The sequence below is a fragment of the Neopsephotus bourkii genome, unplaced genomic scaffold (genome assembly GCF_033783945.1).
Source record: "Neopsephotus bourkii isolate Nb327-2 ecotype Australia unplaced genomic scaffold, CSIRO-AGI_Nbou_v1 NB_655, whole genome shotgun sequence".
In the NCBI taxonomy this organism is placed as follows: domain Eukaryota; kingdom Metazoa; phylum Chordata; class Aves; order Psittaciformes; family Psittacidae; genus Neopsephotus; species Neopsephotus bourkii.
In genome coordinates, this window is record NW_026901154.1 from 78396 (window position 1) to 95582 (window position 17187).

The 17187-nt window shown below is 59.5% G+C and overlaps 2 protein-coding genes across 20 annotated transcripts in view; both read left to right on the forward strand.

Moving 5' to 3' along the window:
• LOC133211697 (neurexin-2-like) overlaps positions 1-6630 on the forward strand; it is a 77860-nt gene extending 71230 nt beyond the window's left edge. For 17 of the 19 annotated variants that reach the window (XM_061352266.1, XM_061352275.1, XM_061352267.1 and 14 more), the window contains one exon: positions 5885-6630. In XM_061352266.1, the coding sequence (XP_061208250.1) occupies positions 5885-6621 (737 nt within the window). In that variant the 3' untranslated portion in view covers positions 6622-6630. The remainder of the gene's footprint in view (positions 1-5884) is intronic. The other 2 variants (XM_061352284.1, XM_061352283.1) reach the window with 2 other exon arrangements.
• A 741-nt stretch (positions 6631-7371) lies between these two features.
• Positions 7372-16827, forward strand: FRMD8 (FERM domain containing 8). The gene is made up of 10 exons (XM_061352285.1): positions 7372-7523; positions 8357-8515; positions 9739-9840; positions 10492-10550; positions 11388-11554; positions 13460-13663; positions 14795-14918; positions 15632-15820; positions 16433-16619; positions 16719-16827. Exons 1-10 carry the CDS (start codon positions 7487-7489, stop codon positions 16817-16819), a joined length of 1329 nt encoding a protein of 442 aa, XP_061208269.1. The 5' UTR covers positions 7372-7486; the 3' UTR covers positions 16820-16827.
• The last annotated feature ends 360 nt before the right edge of the window (positions 16828-17187 follow it).

A 17187-nucleotide genomic window follows, 5' to 3' on the forward strand; every position in this document is an offset into this window, starting at 1 on the left:
CTCAGTCTGTCCTCATAAGGGAGATGCTCCATTCCCTTAATCATCTCAGTTGCCCTGCGCTGGACTCTCTCCAGCAGGACCCTGTCCTTCTTAAACTGAGGGGCCCAGAACTGGACACAATATTCCAGATGAGGTCTCACCAGGGCAGAGTAGAGGGGAAGGAGGACCCCTCTCGACCTACTAACCACCCCCCTTCTAATACACCCCAGGACGCCATTGGCCTTCTTGGCCACAAGGGCACAGTGTCGGCTCATGGTCACCCTGTCGTCCACCAGGACCCCCAGGTCCCTCTCCCCTACACTGCTCTCTAACAGGTTGTTCCCCAAACTATACTGGAACCTGGGGTTGTTCCTGCCCAGATGCAGGACTCTACACTTTCCCTTGTTATATTTCATCAAGTTATTCCCCGCCCAGCTCTCCAGCCTGTCCAGGTCCCTCTGGATGGCAGCACAGCCTTCTGGCGTGTCGGCCACCCCTCCCAGCTTAGTGTCATCAGCAAACTTGCTGATAGTACACTCAATTCCCTCATCTAAATCGTTGATGAATATATTAAATAATACTGGTCCCAGTACCGACCCTTGAGGCACTCCACTAGATACAGGCCTCCAACTAGACTCCGCCCCATAGACTACAACTCTCTGGCTTCTCTCCTTCAGCCAGTTCACAGTCCACCTCACTACCCGATCATCCAGACCACACTGCCTCAATGTAGCTGTGAGGGTGCTGTGGAGACCGTGTCAAACGCTTTGCTGAAGTCGAGGTAGAGCACATCCACCGCTGTGCTGTCATCAGATGGGACACACATTGATCACTGTGATCAGGGACACACACACGTGATCAGGGACACACATGATGAGGGACACACATGATCAGTCACACACACGTGATCAGGGACACACACACGTGATCAGGGACACACGTGATGAGGGACACACACACGTGACCAGGGACACACACACGTGATCAGGGACACACACACATGATCAGGGACACACACGTGATCAGGGACACAGACGTGATCAGGGACACACACACGTGACCAGGGACACACACGTGATCAGGGACACACGTGATCAGGGACACACACACGTGATCAGGGACACACACACGTGATCAGGGACACACACACATGATCAGGGACACACACGTGATCAGGGACACAGACGTGATCAGGGACACACACACGTGACCAGGGACACACACGTGATCAGGGACACACGTGATCAGGGACACACACGTGATCAGGGACACACACACGTGATCAGGGACACACACACATGATCAAGGACACACACGTGATCAGGGACACACACACGTGATCAGGGACACACACGTGATGAGGGGGACACACACGTGATCATTGACACACACACACGTGATCAGGGACACACACGTGATGAGGGACACACACACGTGATCAGGGGCACACGTGATGAGGGACACACACATGATCAATCACACACATGACCAGGGACACACACGTGATCATTGACACACATGATGAGGGACACACACACATGATCAGTCACACACACGTACACAATAACACACTTGTGCACAATTACACGTGTTCAGTCACACACATGATCAGTCACACACGTGTGCACAATGACACTCGCTTGTGCACATTCACTCGCACACACATGTTCAGTCACACACAAGTGTGCAGTCACATGTGCACAATAACACAATCGCACACGTGTTTACAGTCACACGTGCACAGTAACACAATCGCACACACGTGTTTAGTCACACACGTGCAGAATAACACAATCACACACACGATCAGCCACACACACGTGTACAGTCACATGCGTGTGCACAACACACAATCACTCGCACATGTGTTTACAGTCACACGTGTGCAGTCACACATGTGCACAATAACACAATCACACACGTGTTGACAGTCACGCATGTGCACAACACACAATCACTCGCACACACGTGTTCACAGTCATACACAGGTGTACAGTCACGCGTGAGCACAATAACACACAATCACTCGCACACACGTGATCAGTCACATACACATGTACAGTCACACACACGTGTGCACAATAACACAATCACTCGCACACATGTGATCAGTCACATGTACAGTCACACGCATGTGCACAGTAACAATCACTCGCACACACGTGTTCAGTCACACGTGTGTGCACAATAACACACAATCACTCGCACACACGTGTTCACAGTCACACATGTGTACAGTCACACACGTGTGTGCACAATAACAATCACTCGCACATGTGTTCACAGTCACACGTGTGCACAATAACACAATCACTCGCACACACGTGTTCACAGTCACACACGTGTACAGTCACACACGTGTGCACAGTAACACAATCGCACACACGTGTTCACAGTCACACACGTGTACAGTCACACGCGTGTGCACAATAACACAATCGCACACACGTGTTTACAGTCACACACGTGTACAGTCACACGCGTGTGCACAATAACAATCACATGTGTTCAGTCACACACACGTGTGCACAATAACACACAATCACTCGCACATGTGTTCACAGTCACACGTGTGCACAATAACACACAATCACTCGCACACATGTGTTCACAGTCACATGCGTGTGCTCAATGCCAGGCATGCACACGCGTGACCACACGTGCAGAGCGCTCACACACGCGTGTGCCCCCCACAGCCCCACCCCTCACATGCCTGCACACACGTGCTCCCCCCTGTCCGTGCACACGCGTGTGCCCCTCGCAGCCCCCCCTCATGGACTGAATGGACAAGGGATGGACAGGGGGGCCCCGAGTCCCAACACAGGCACCCCCCAGCACTCAAGGCTGCCCCATGGACACCCCCACACCCATGTGTATCCAATGGGCCTCTTGTTCCCCCCAGCACCCATGGGGGTCCCATGGACACCCCCAGCACCTGTGGGTGCCTCATGGACTTCTTGTTCCCCTCCAGCACCTGTAGGTGTCCCTTGGTCACCTCCAGCACCCATGGGCTCCCCATGGAGCCCCCCAGCACCCATGGGTGTCCCATAGACCCCTTGGCTTCCCCAGCACCCATGGGTGTCTTATACACCCACCCCCCCCAACACCCATGGGTGTCCTATACACCCACTCCCCCCAGCACCCGTCGGTGTCCCTGTAACACCCCCCCCTCCAGCGCCCATCGGTGTCCCCTGGACCCCACAGCACCCATGGGTGTCTCATGGACCCCCCGGCACCCCGGGGTGTCCCCTGGACCCCACAGCACCCATGGGTGTCCCATGGACCTCCCAATTTGCCTTCGAGTCAATGGAAGAGGGCAGCAGCAGTTGGGGGCAGACACAGGGACAGACGGACAATGGACGGACAATGGAGAGAGGACGGAGAAAGGGGGGAGCCGAGGCTGGATCCAGCCAGGGATGGAGGCAGGGATGGAGCAAGGGATGGATGGATGATGGATGGATGGATGATGGATGGATGGATGGATGGATGATGGATGGATGATGGATGGATGGATGATGGATGATGGATGGATGGATGATGGATGGATGGATGGATGGATGGATGGATGGATGGATGGATGATGGATGGATGGATGGATGATGGATGGATGGATGATGGATGGATGGATGGATGATGGATGGATGATGGATGGATGGATGATGGATGATGGATGATGGATGGATGGATGGATGATGGATGGATGGATGATGGATGGATGGATGATGGATGGATGGATGGATGATGGATGGATGGATGATGGATGGATGGATGGATGATGGATGGATGGATGATGGATGGATGGATGATGGATGATGGATGATGGATGGATGGATGGATGATGGATGGATGGATGATGGATGGATGATGGATGATGGATGGATGATGGATGGATGATGGATGATGGATGGATGGATGATGGATGGATGGATGGATGGATGATGGATGATGGATGGATGGATGATGGATGGATGGATGGATGGATGATGGATGATGGATGGATGATGGATGGATGATGGATGATGGATGGATGGATGATGGATGGATGGATGGATGGATGATGGATGATGGATGGATGGATGATGGATGGATGGATGATGGATGATGGATGGATGATGGATGATGGATGGATGGATGGATGGATGGATGGATGGATGATGGATGATGGATGGATGATGGATGATGGATGGATGGATGGATGGATGGATGGATGGATGATGGATGATGGATGGATGGATGGATGATGGATGATGGATGGATGGATGATGGATGGATGGATGATGGATGGATGGATGGATGGATGGATGGATGATGGATGGATGATGGATGATGGATGGATGGATGATGGATGGATGGATGATGGATGGATGATGGATGATGATGGATGGATGGATGGATGATGGATGGATGGATGATGGATGGATGGATGATGGATGGATGGATGGATGGATGGATGATGGATGGATGGATGATGGATGGATGGATGGATGGATGGATGGATGATGGATGATGGATGATGGATGATGGATGGATGGATGGATGGATGATGGATGGATGGATGATGGATGGATGGATGATGGATGGATGGATGGATGGATGGATGGATGATGGATGATGGATGATGGATGGATGATGGATGATGGATGGATGGATGATGGATGGATGGATGATGGATGGATGGATGGATGGATGGATGGATGATGGATGGATGATGGATGATGGATGGATGGATGATGGATGGATGGATGATGGATGGATGATGGATGATGGATGGATGGATGGATGGATGATGGATGATGGATGATGGATGGATGGATGATGGATGGATGGATGGATGATGGATGATGGATGGATGGATGATGGATGGATGGATGATGGATGGATGGATGATGGATGGATGGATGGATGGATGGATGGATGGATGGATGATGGATGGATGATGGATGATGGATGGATGATGGATGATGGATGGATGGATGATGGATGGATGATGGATGGATGATGGATGATGGATGGATGGATGGATGGATGATGGATGATGGATGGATGGATGGATGGATGGATGATGGATGGATGATGGATGGATGGATGGATGATGGATGGATGATGGATGGATGGATGATGGATGGATGATGGATGTTGGATGGATGGATGATGGATGGATGATGGATGATGGATGGATGGATGATGGATGGATGATGGATGGATGATGGATGGATGATGGATGGATGGATGATGGATGGATGATGGATGATGGATGGATGATGGATGATGGATGGATGGATGATGGATGGATGGATGATGGATGGATGGATGGATGATGGATGATGGATGGATGGATGGATGGATGGATGGATGGATGGATGATGGACAGACGATGGCTGACAATGGATGATGCATCCACAGCTGATGATTGGGTGACGTTGGCTGTTCCCATGGCTGTTGCTGGCGCACCGGTGCGGGGCTCCGCGGCTCCCGCTGGCTGCTGCCGCTGTCGGGCCGGGGCCGGCTCAGGGCTGCCCGTTGGCACCTTCTCACCGAGTGTCTCTTCTCTCCTTTTCCTTTGTGTTCTGTTTCTCTCACTCTGTTCTCTCTCTCTCCTGTGTTTGTTGTTTTTTTGGGTGCTTTCCCTTCCTTCCTGCAATTCCTTTTTCCTCCACGCTAAAATCACCCGGCCCCATCCCGCCATGTAAGTTGTGGCAGCGCCGCGGTTTGCTCTTATCGAAGCGCACATTAACGTAGCCTTAATTAATAATCGTAATGATAATGCTCATAACACGGCTCGAGAAGCGGCGGCGGCGGCGGGGGGGAGGTCGGGGGGCCGGGGGGGGCAGGGCCAGGGGCTCATTTGGACCCCCCCCTCTCCCCTGTCTCCTCCCCGCCCCCCCCCCGTTTTGTGTCTCTGCAGGCGGTGAATTGGTGCTGCCGGCGGCCCCGGTGGGGGGGGGCCCCGTGTCCCCCCCTCCTCGCCCCGCGGGGTCCCCCCGCTCGCCCGCATCGTGCGGCCCCGACTGCGAGGAGCCCTCGGGCTTCGCCTCGGGGGAAGCGGCCGATCCCAACGCGCCCCCTGCCGACGACGAGGACTTCGGCGGAGGAGAAACCCCCCCCCCGCGCCGCCCCACCGACGGCGGCTCCGCCCACACCCAGCCCGGCCCCGGGGCCGTCACCGTGGCCACGGTGGTGGCCGCTCCGCTCCCGGGGCTGGTGCCCGCCGGGGAACGGCACCCGCGGGAGGGCTCGGCGGGGCGCGGGAGGGTGACGGGAGCCCCCGTGACCGCTCGCCCCGGTGCTGTCCCCACAGCCGCGGTCCCCGGCGCCGTGGAGGTGGTGCGCGAAGCCGGCGGCACCACGGGGATGGTGGTGGGCATCGTGGCGGCCGCGGCGCTCTGCATCCTCATCCTGCTCTACGCCATGTACAAGTACCGCAACAGGGACGAGGGCTCCTACCAGGTGGACCAGAGCCGCCATTACATCGGGGCCGCCGCTACGGGCAACGCCGCCAACGCCGCCAGCGTTACCCAAGGGGGGGGCCCCAACGCAGCCGCTACCCCCGGTGGGGGGACCCCCAAGGAGAAAGCCCCCCCCGCGCCCCCCAAGGCGCCCGGCAAGGCCCGGCGGAACAAGGACAAGGAGTACTATGTCTGACGGGGGGGGGCAGCCCCCCTTCCCCGCCCCCCCCCAGCGACACCCGCCCCCCCCCATTCAACCACACAACGGGCGCGTGTCCTGCCCCTCCCCCCGGGCTGTGTGTGTGTGTGTGAGAACACCCCTCCCCCACCCACCCCGCCCCCCCACCCCGCACCCGGGGGGGGCCTCTGTGGTTGTCTGTGTGTCCCCCCCCCCTCCCCCAAAAAGGGAACAGGGGGTGCGGGGGGGGATCCTCTGAGCACGGGGGGAGGGGGGGCTCTGGAGGGGATCGGGGGACGCGGCCCAGCCCCCCCCTTCCTTGACCCCTCCCCAAATTGGTTCTTTTTTACCGCCCCTCCCCCCCCGGGTCTGTTTTGGGTTTTGGTTTTTTTAATTTAAAAGCCTCGATCGGGGCTGGGACCCCCCCAAAGGGGGACCCCCCTCCCCGGACCCCCCACCCCCCCCAAAAAACCTGAGCCCCCCCCCCAAAACGAGCCCCCCCCCGGGCCCCCCGCCGCGCACAGAGGAATACACAGTTCTATACTTCGTACAGCGGCTCCGCCTCTTCCTGCGCCGAAACCGGGACCCCCCCAGAGACCCCCCCAGACCCGAACCCTCCCCCCCCCGGCGGAATCCCGGCCCTCCAGCTCCTCCCCGCCTCCAGGGGGCGCCATCAGCTCCTCCTCCTCCTCTTTTCCTCCCTCCCCGAGGCCACCGCCCAGCGGGGCGGGCCGGGCCGTGACGTCACTTCCTCCCCCACTCTTTCCCACCCGCGCGCGGGAGCGGCGCGAGGAGTGCGGGGAGCCGTGACCCCGCGTGACCCCAGCACTTCCCCCCACCCCCCCAACCGCGCGCTGACACCGGCGTGACCCCGGCTGCGGGCATGGAGGGGGAGGGGCCGGCGGCGCCCGGTGCTACCGGTGAGGGGGGAGGGGCCGGGAGTGGGAGGGGGCGGAGGGAGAGGAGGGGCAGGGGAGGGGCGGGGTCCTTGCGTCTGTGCCCCTCCCCCAATAGACGCCCCCCCCCGTGGGTGACCCCGTGACCTCCCTCACCCCTCTCTGCACCCCCACGTGACCCCCCCCCCCAAAGACCCCGCGCTCCTCCCCATCCGTGCCCCCCCAATGACCCCCACCCATGGGTGCACCCCGGGACCCCTCTCCCATAGATAACCCCCCATGGCCCCCACCCATGGGTGCCCCCCGGGACCCCTTTCCCATAGATGACACCCCATGACCCCCACCCATGGGTGCCTCCCGGCGCCCCTCTCCCATCGATGACCCCCCCATGACCCCCACCCATGGGTGCCCCCCGGGACCCCTCTCCCATAGATGACCTCCCTATGACCCCCACCCATGGGTGCCCCCCGGGACCCCTCTCCCATAGATGACCCCCCCATGACCCCCACCCATGGGTGCCCCCCGGGACCCCTCTCCCATCGATGACCCCCTCCATGACCCTCACCCATGGGTGCCCCCTGGGAACCCTCTCCCGTAGATGACTCCCCATGACCCCCACCCATGGATGTCCCCCAGGACCCCTCTCCCATAGATGACCCCCCCATGACCCCCACCCATGGGTGCCCCCTGGGACTCTCTCCCATAGATGACTTCCCATGACCCCCACCCATGGGTGCCCCCCGGCGCCCCTTTCCCATAGATGACCCCCCCATGACTCCCACCCATGTGTGCCCCCCGGGATCCCTTCCCATAGATGACCCCCCCATGACCCCCCCGCCATGGGTGCCCCCCCCCAGCTCTCCTGTACCTACCGGACGCCTCGGCCGTGCCGCTGCCCCTGGAGCCGCCGCCGGGCCCCACGGCCGCGGAGCTGCTCCTCCGCCTGCAGGGGGCGCTGTCGCTGCCGCCCGTGGCCACCGAGGCGCTGGCGCTCTGGATGAGCTCGCCCCTACTCGGTGGGCGGGGTCACGGGGTCACGTGGGGGGGGGCAGTGGGAGGGGCTATGGGTGTCTATGGGGCGCTGTGGGTCACTATGGGGGTTTGGGGGTCCATAGGTGCAGGTCCCTGGGCTGGGGGCTATGGGTGCCTATGGGGCACTGGGGGTCCCTGAGGGTGGTGGTGGGTGCCCATGGGTTGGTGGCTGTGGGTCAATGGGTGCCTCTAGGGGCCTGCGGGTGACCGGGGGTCAGTGTGGGCATGGGCTGGTGGGGGTCTGTGTGTGTCCATGTCCCTGTGTTGTAGCTATACCCCATAGGCTATACCCCATAGCCCATATTGCATATCCTATATCCATACCCTATATCCGTACCCCATATCCCATATCCCATACTCTATATTCATACTCCATATCCCATACCCCATATATCATACCCTGTATCCCATATCCCATGCTCCATATCCTATATTCCCTATCCCATAACCCCATATCTCATACCCCATATCCCATATCCTATACCCCACACCCCATATCCCATACCCATATCCCACACCCCATACCCCACACCTCATATCTCACACCCTATATCCCACACCCCATGTCTCATACCTCGTGCCCCATACCCCACACTCCATATCCCATACCCCATACCCCCTATCTCCTATCCCATATCCCATACCCCATACCCCCTATCTCATATCCCCTATCCCGTACCCCCTATCTCCTATCTCCTATCCCATACCCCATATCCCATACCCCACACCCCATATCCCATACCCCATACCCCCATCTCATATCCCATACCCTATATCCCTATCCCATACCCCATATCCCATATCCCACACCTCACACCCCATACTCCCTATCTCCTATCCCATACCCCATACCCATACCCCACACCCCATATCCCATATCCCATATCCCCATCTCATATCCCATATCCCACACCCCATATCTCTCCCCCCATATCTCACACCCCATATCCCATACCCCATACCCTCTATCTCCTATCCCATATCCCATACCCCACACCCCATACCCATACCCCACACCCCATATCCCACACCCCATATCTCTCCCCCATATTTCACACCCCATATCCCATATTCCATGCTCTATATTCATACTCCATATCCCATATTCCATACTCCATATTCATATCCTATATCCCATACCCCTTATACCCTACCCCCCATCCCCTACCCCACCCCCTACCCCCCCCATCCCCCTCCCCGTTCCCAGCCGTGCAGCTCAAGCCTCGGCACCGCCCCCTGCGCGTGGCCCGGCGCTGGCCCGAGCTCCTCCTGCGGCTCAGCTCCGCCCCCCCCGAGGACATCGGCACCGGTGGGCACCGGGGGGGCACTGGGGGGGCACTGGGGGGGGCACTGGGGGGGTTATGGGGCAGCAATGGGGGGGTATGGGGCAGATGGGGGGGTATGGGGGGCACTGGGGTCATTGGGGGCAGCAATGGGGGGGTTATGGGGCAGCAATGGGGGGGTTATGGGGGCACTGGGGTCATTGGGGGCAGCAATGGGGGGGTATGGGGCAGATGGGGGGTATGGGGGGCACTGGGGTCATTGGGGGCAGCAATGGGGTATGGGGCAATGGGGGGTTTGGGGTGGGGGTTGGGATGGGGGTATGGGGCAGATGGGGGGTTGGGGGGCACTGGGGTCATTGGGAGCAGCAATGGGGGGGTATGGGGCAGATGGGGGGCACTGGGGTCATTGGGGAGCAGCAATGGGGGGGTTATGGGGGGCACTGGGGGGGTATGGGGGGCACTGGGGTCATTGGGGAGCAGCAATGGGGGGTTATGGGGGGCACTGGGGTGGTTGGGGGGCACTGGGGTCATTGGGGGCAGCAATGGAGGGGTTATGGGGGGCACTGGGGTCATTGGGGGCAGCAATGGGGTCATTGGGGAGCAGCAATGGGGGGTTATGGGGGGCACTGGGGGGGTTCCCTGTTGGTGCCCCCCGGCTCACCCCTGCCCCCCCCCAGATGAGCCGTGCCTGCAGCTCCGCAGGAACGTGTTCTTCCCCAAGAGCAGGGAGCTGGAGGTGAGCGGGGCCCCCACGTGTGGGGCGCCCCCCAAGTGTGGGGCTGGGGGGGGGGAGGGGAGGGGAGCATGCGTGGGTCACGCTGTGGGGGGATGTGTGGGTCACTGTGGGGTGCTGTAGGTCATGCTGTGGTTTGCTGTGGGCTTCTATGGGGTGCTATGGGGTGATGTGTGGTTTGCTATGGGGTGCTGTGGGTCTCTATGTGGTGCTGTATGTCATGCTATGGGTTTCTCTGGGGTGCTGTGTGTCGTTATGAGGTGCTGTGGGGTGATATGTGGGGTGCTGTGGGTCACTATGGGGTGCAATGGGGTGATGTGTGGGGTGTTCTGGGTCACTGTGGGGTGCTGTGGGTCACTATGGGGTGCTGTGGGTCGCTATGGGGTGCTGTGGGTTGCTATGTGGTGCTGTGGGTCACTGTGGGGTGCCATGGGGTGCTGTGGGTTGCCGTGGGGTGCTGTGGGTCGTCGTGGGGTGCTGTGGGTCGCCATGGGGTGCTGTGGGTTGCCATGGGGTACTGTAGGTCGCCATGGGTTGCAATGGGTCGCGATGGGGTGCTGTGGGTGATGTGCAGCTCTCTGGGGGTCCCTATGGGGCGCTGTGGGTCGCTATGGGGCGCTGTGGGTGATGTGTGGCTCTCTGGGGGTCCCTATGGGTCACTAGGGGATGCTATGGGTCCTTATGGGGTGCTGAGGCGCGCTGTGGGTGATGTGGGTGATGTGCAGCTCTCTGGGGGTCCCTATGGGGCGCTGTGGGTCCCTATGGGTCGCTGTGGGTCCCTATGGGTCGCTGTGGGTCCCTATGTGTCCCTGTGTGTGACTGCGTCTCTCCGGGGCGCAGGTGCAGTCGGAGGCGCTGCTGCGGCTCCTGTACGAGGAGGCTCGGGGGCAGGTGCTGGGGGGGCGCCTCCCGCTCGCCCCCCCCCAGGCCCTGGCGCTGGGGGCCCTGAGCTGCCGCCTGCGCCTGGGCCCCTTCCAGCAGGGGCTGCACACGGAGAGAACCATCAGGTACGGGGGAGGGGAGAGGGGCCCATAGAGACCATAGAGACCATAGAGACCATAGAGACCCATAGAGACCATAGAGACCATAGAGACCATAGAGACCATAGAGACCATAGAGACCATAGAGACCCATAGAGACCATAGAGACCATAGAGACCCATAGAGACCATAGAGACCATAGAGACCATAGAGACCATAGAGACCCATAGAGACCATAGAGACCATAGAGACCATAGAGACCATAGAGACCATAGAGACCATAGAGACCCATAGAGACCATAGAGACCATAGAGACCATAGAGAACATAGAGACCATAGAGACCATAGAGACCATAGAGACCATAGAGAGCATAGAGACCATAGAGACCATAGAGACCAATAGAGACCCATAGAGAGCATAGAGACCATAGAGAGCATAGAGACCATAGAGACCCATAGAGACCATAGAGACCATAGAGACCAATAGAGACCCATAGAGAGCATAGAGACCATAGAGAGCATAGAGACCATAGAGACCAATAGAGACCCATAGAGACCATAGAGAGCATAGAGACCCATAGAGACCATAGAGACCATAGAGAGCATAGAGACCATAGAGACCAATAGAGACCCATAGAGACCATAGAGAGCATAGAGACCCATAGAGACCATAGAGACCATAGAGACCCATAGAGACCATAGAGACCATAGAGACCCATAGAGACCATAGAGACCATAGAGACCCATAGAGACCCATAGAGACCATAGAGACCATAGAGACCCATAGAGACCCATAGAGACCATAGAGACCATAGAGACCCATAGAGACCCATAGAGACCATAGAGACCCATAGAGACCCATAGAGACCATAGAGACCCAGAGACCCATAGAGACCAGAGACCCATAGAGACCCATAGAGACCATAGAGACCCATAGAGACCCATAGAGACCATAGAGACCATAGAGACCATAGAGACCATAGAGACCATAGAGACCATAGAGACCCATAGAGACCATAGAGACCCATAGAGACCATAGAGACCATAGAGACCCATAGAGACCATAGAGACCCATAGAGACCATAGAGACCATAGAGACCCATAGAGACCATAGAGACCCATAGAGACCATAGAGACCATAGAGACCATAGAGACCCATAGAGACCATAGAGACCCATAGAGACCATAGAGACCATAGAGACCCATAGAGACCATAGAGACCCATAGAGACCATAGAGACCATAGAGACCATAGAGACCCATAGAGACCATAGAGACCATAGAGACCCATAGAGACCATAGAGACCATAGAGACCATAGAGACCATAGAGACCATAGAGACCATAGAGACCATAGAGACCATAGAGACCCATAGAGACCATAGAGACCATAGAGACCATAGAGACCCATAGAGACCATAGAGACCCATAGAGACCATAGAGACCATAGAGACCATAGAGACCCATAGAGACCATAGAGACCATAGAGACCATAGAGACCCATAGAGACCATAGAGACCCATAGAGACCATAGAGACCATAGAGACCATAGAGACCATAGAGACCATAGAGACCATAGAGACCCATAGAGACCATAGAGACCATAGAGACCCATAGAGACCATAGAGACCATAGAGACCATAGAGACCATAGAGACCATAGAGACCATAGAGACCCATAGAGACCATAGAGACCATAGAGACCATAGAGACCATAGAGAGCATAGAGACCCATAGAGAGCATAGAGAGCATAGAGAGCATAGAGACCCATAGAGACCCATAGAGACCATAGAGACCATAAAGACACACAGAGACCATAGAGACCATAGGGTACCATATTGACCCACAGTGACCATAGGCACACACACACTGACCCACTACAACCCATAGTGGACCCATGGGAACCCCCCTCTAACCCCCATTCCCCCCCCCAGGCCGCTGTTACCGGAGCTGCTGCCGCGGGCGGCGCCGCGGGGCTGGGGGGGGCTCTGGGGGGCGCTCGTTCGCCGCGGGCCCCGGGAGCCCCCCCCCGAGCAGCGCCTGCTCGAGGCCTTCGCCCGCACCCCCGGGCCCGGAGCCCCCCCCGCGGAGCTGCACCGGGACTTCCTGCGGCGCTGCCATGAGCTGCCCGGCTACGGGTGAGGGGGCATGGGAGAGACAATGGGAGAGCCAATGGGGGAGCCAATGGGAGAGCCCTATGGGAGAGCCAATGGAGAGCCAATGGGGGAGCCCTAGGGGAGACCCAATGGGAGACGCCAATGGGAGAGCCCTATGGGAGAGCCAATGGGAGACCCAATGGGGGAGCCAATGGGGGAGCCAATGGAGAGCCAACGGGGGAGCCTTAGGGGAGACACCAATGGAGACCCCTAGGGGAGAGCCAATGGGAGAGCCAATGGGGGAGCCCTATGGGAGACACCAATGGAGACCCCTAGGGGAGACCCCTAGGGGAGAGCCAATGGGAGACCCCTAGGGGAGACACCAATGGAGACCCCTATGTGAGAGCCAATGGGGGAGCCCTGTGGGAGACCCCTAGGGGAGAGCCAATGGGAGAGCCAATGGAGACCCAATAGAGAGCCAATGGGAGAGCCCTATGGGAGAGCCAATGGGAGACACCAATGGAGACCCCTATGGGAGAGCCAATGGGAGACACCAGTGGAGACCCCCAGGGGAGAGCCAATGGGAGAGCCAATGGAGACCCAATAGAGACCCCTATGGGAGACCCAATGGGATCCCCCAGTGAGACCCCCCAGTGGGGCACCCCAATGGGAGACCCCTCTGAGTCACCCCTATGAGATATGCAATGGGACACCCAATAGGACACCCCTATGGGACACCCAGTAGGACACCCCTGTGGGACCCCCCCCACCATGGGACACCCCAATCGGACACCCCCAATGAGTCACCCCAATGGGATCCCCCCCATGAGTTACCCCTGTGGGACACCCAATGGGAGACCCCAGTGGGATTCCCCCCATGAGTTACCCCTATGGGACACCCAATGGGAGACCCCAGTGGTTCCCCCCACAATGGGACACCCCAATGGGACCCCCCTGCAGTGGGACCCCCCATACCCCCTATGGGAACCCATAGACCCCAAACACCCAGGACCCCCCCCCCCAGCAGGATCCCAGCAACCCCCCATGGACCCCCCCAATCCCCAACCCCAAGACCCCCCCCAGTGCCCCCCCCATTCCTGCACCCCCCAAGTGCACCTGGGGGGGGAGGGTGGAGGGGACCCAGGACCCCCCCCTCTGTGTGTCCCCCCCCAGCTGCGCCTTCTTCCCGGGAGCCATTGAACGTCCCCATGGGGGGCTGCTGGGTCGTGGGGGGCTGCGGCCCGTAACCATCGCTGTGGGGCTGGAGGGGGTCACCATCATCGACCCCCGGGAGAAGGTATGGGGGGGTCTGTGGGGCAGGACTGGGGCCATGGGGGGGGTCTGTGGGGCAGGAGTGGGGCCATGGGGGGGTCTATGGGGCAGGATTGGGGCCATGGGGGGGGTCTGTGGGGCAGGATTGGGGCCATGGGGGGGGTCTATGGGGCACAATCAGCCTCACAGTGGTGTCTGTGGGGCAGGATTGAGGCCATAAGTGGGGTCTGTGGGGCAGGACTGGGGTGATAGCAGGGAGTCTGTGGGGCAGGATTGGGGCCATAGTGGGGTCTATGGGGCAGGATCAGCCTCACACTGGTGTCTGTGGGGCAGGATTGGGGCCATAGTGGGGTCTATGGGGCAGGATCAGCCTCACAGTGGTGTCTGTGGGGCAGGATTGGGGCCATGGTGGGGTCTGTTGCACAGGATTAGGCCCACAGCGGGATGTGTGGGGCAGGATTGGGGATGGAGAGGTGTTTATGGTGCAGGATCAGGCCCACAGTAGGATGTATGGGGCAGCATCAAGTCCGGGGGGGGTCTGTGGGGCAGGATGGGGACTGGGGCTGTTGGGGGGGCAGTTGTGATGAGACACCATGGGGCAGGGGGAGGAGGCTGTGGGGCAGTTGTGGGGCATGGGGAGGAGGCTGTGGGGCAGCTGTGGGGCATGGGGAGGGGGCTGTGGGGCAGGGAGAGGAGGCTGTGGGGCAGCCATGGGGCTGACTCCCCCCTGCCCCCCAGCTCGTGCTGCTGACGCTGACCTACCCCGAGCTGTGCTGGGAGCTTGTGGGCGCCGTGGGGCAGGAGGGAGACGAGGCCATGGGGCAGGAAGGGGATGAGGCCGCGGGGCCCCCCCAGCTCTGGCTGGAGTTTGATGGGGACCATGAGGGAGCCCCCGTGAACCGGCTGCTGCGGGTGTTCTCCCCACAGGTGCAGCACTTGGGGGGCAGTTGTGGGGCACTGTGTGGTGGTTATGGGGCACTGGGGGGTGGTTATGGGGCACTGGGGGGAGGTTGTGGGACACTAGGGGGTGGTTAGGGGGCACTAAGGGGTGGTTGTGGGGCACTGGGGGGTGGTTCTGGGGCACTGCGGGGTGGTTATGGGGCACTGGGGGTGGTTATGGGGTGCTGGGGGGTGGTTCTGGGGCACTGCGGGGTGGTTATGGGGCACTGGGGGGTGGTTATGGGGCGCTGGGGGGAGGTTGTGGGGCACTGGGGGTGGTTATGGGGTGGTTATGGGGCACTGGGGGCTGGTTATGGGGCACTGCGGGTGGTTATGGGACACTGGGGGCTGGTTATGGGGCACTGGGGGTGGTTGTGGGGCACTGGGGGCTGGTTATGGGGCACTAGGGGTGGTTATGGGGCACTGGGGTGTAGTTGTGGGGCACTGCGGGGTGGTTATGGGGCACTGGGGGTGGTTATGGGGCACTGGGGGCTGGTTATGGGGCACTGGGGGTGGTTATGGGGCACGGGGCCAGCTGCGGCTGGCTGCGCGCCGCTAGGGGGCGCCGCGGCGCTTCCCGCGTGCTGACAGCGCCCCCAGGCGGAGCTGATGAGCGCCCTCATCGAGTGCTGCATCGAGCTGGGAGGGGCGGGGCCAGAGCCGGCGCAAGCCCCTCCCCCGGGCCAAGCCCCGCCCACAGAAGGCCCCGCCCACGAACCCCCTTCGAAGGGCGCCCCCTTGCGGCCGCGGCTGCAGCGCTTGGCGACCATCGACTACGTCCAGGACGGTGCGCGGGGGGGGGCGGCATTAGGGGGGGTCGGGAGGGGAATTAGGGGGGTCGGGGGTGGCCCGGGATCGCTCTGACCCCCTCCGTTCCCCCCCCCAGGGCAGGAGCTAAGGCGGGTGAAGCCCCCCCGGCGCTCGGCCTCGTTCTTTGGAAGGGGCGGCTCCTACAGCGCCGTGGCGGGGGGGGCGGAGCAGGCCTGAGCCTTCCCTGCCCAATAAAGGAGCGTGGATGCCGCCATCGGGCACAATTTCGGGTTAAATACGGGCTTTTTAGTTCATTTTGGAGCCGCTGACGCTGTGAGGGACCAACGGGAGGCGCTGCTCACCCGCGCCTCGTGGTGCTTTGGGGCGAATCCTGCTGGGGTTGGGGCACTGCCTTCTCTGCCGGGCTCTGCAGGTCCCTTCTGTGCACAAAAACACCCCAAAACTGCAGTTATTTCATCGTGTAACCCTTTTGTTTCAATATTTAACTCCTTTACTTCCATTATTTAACCCTTCTTCAATATTTAACTCCATTATATAACCCTTTCACTTCAATAGTAACCCCTTCATTATTTAACCCTTTTACT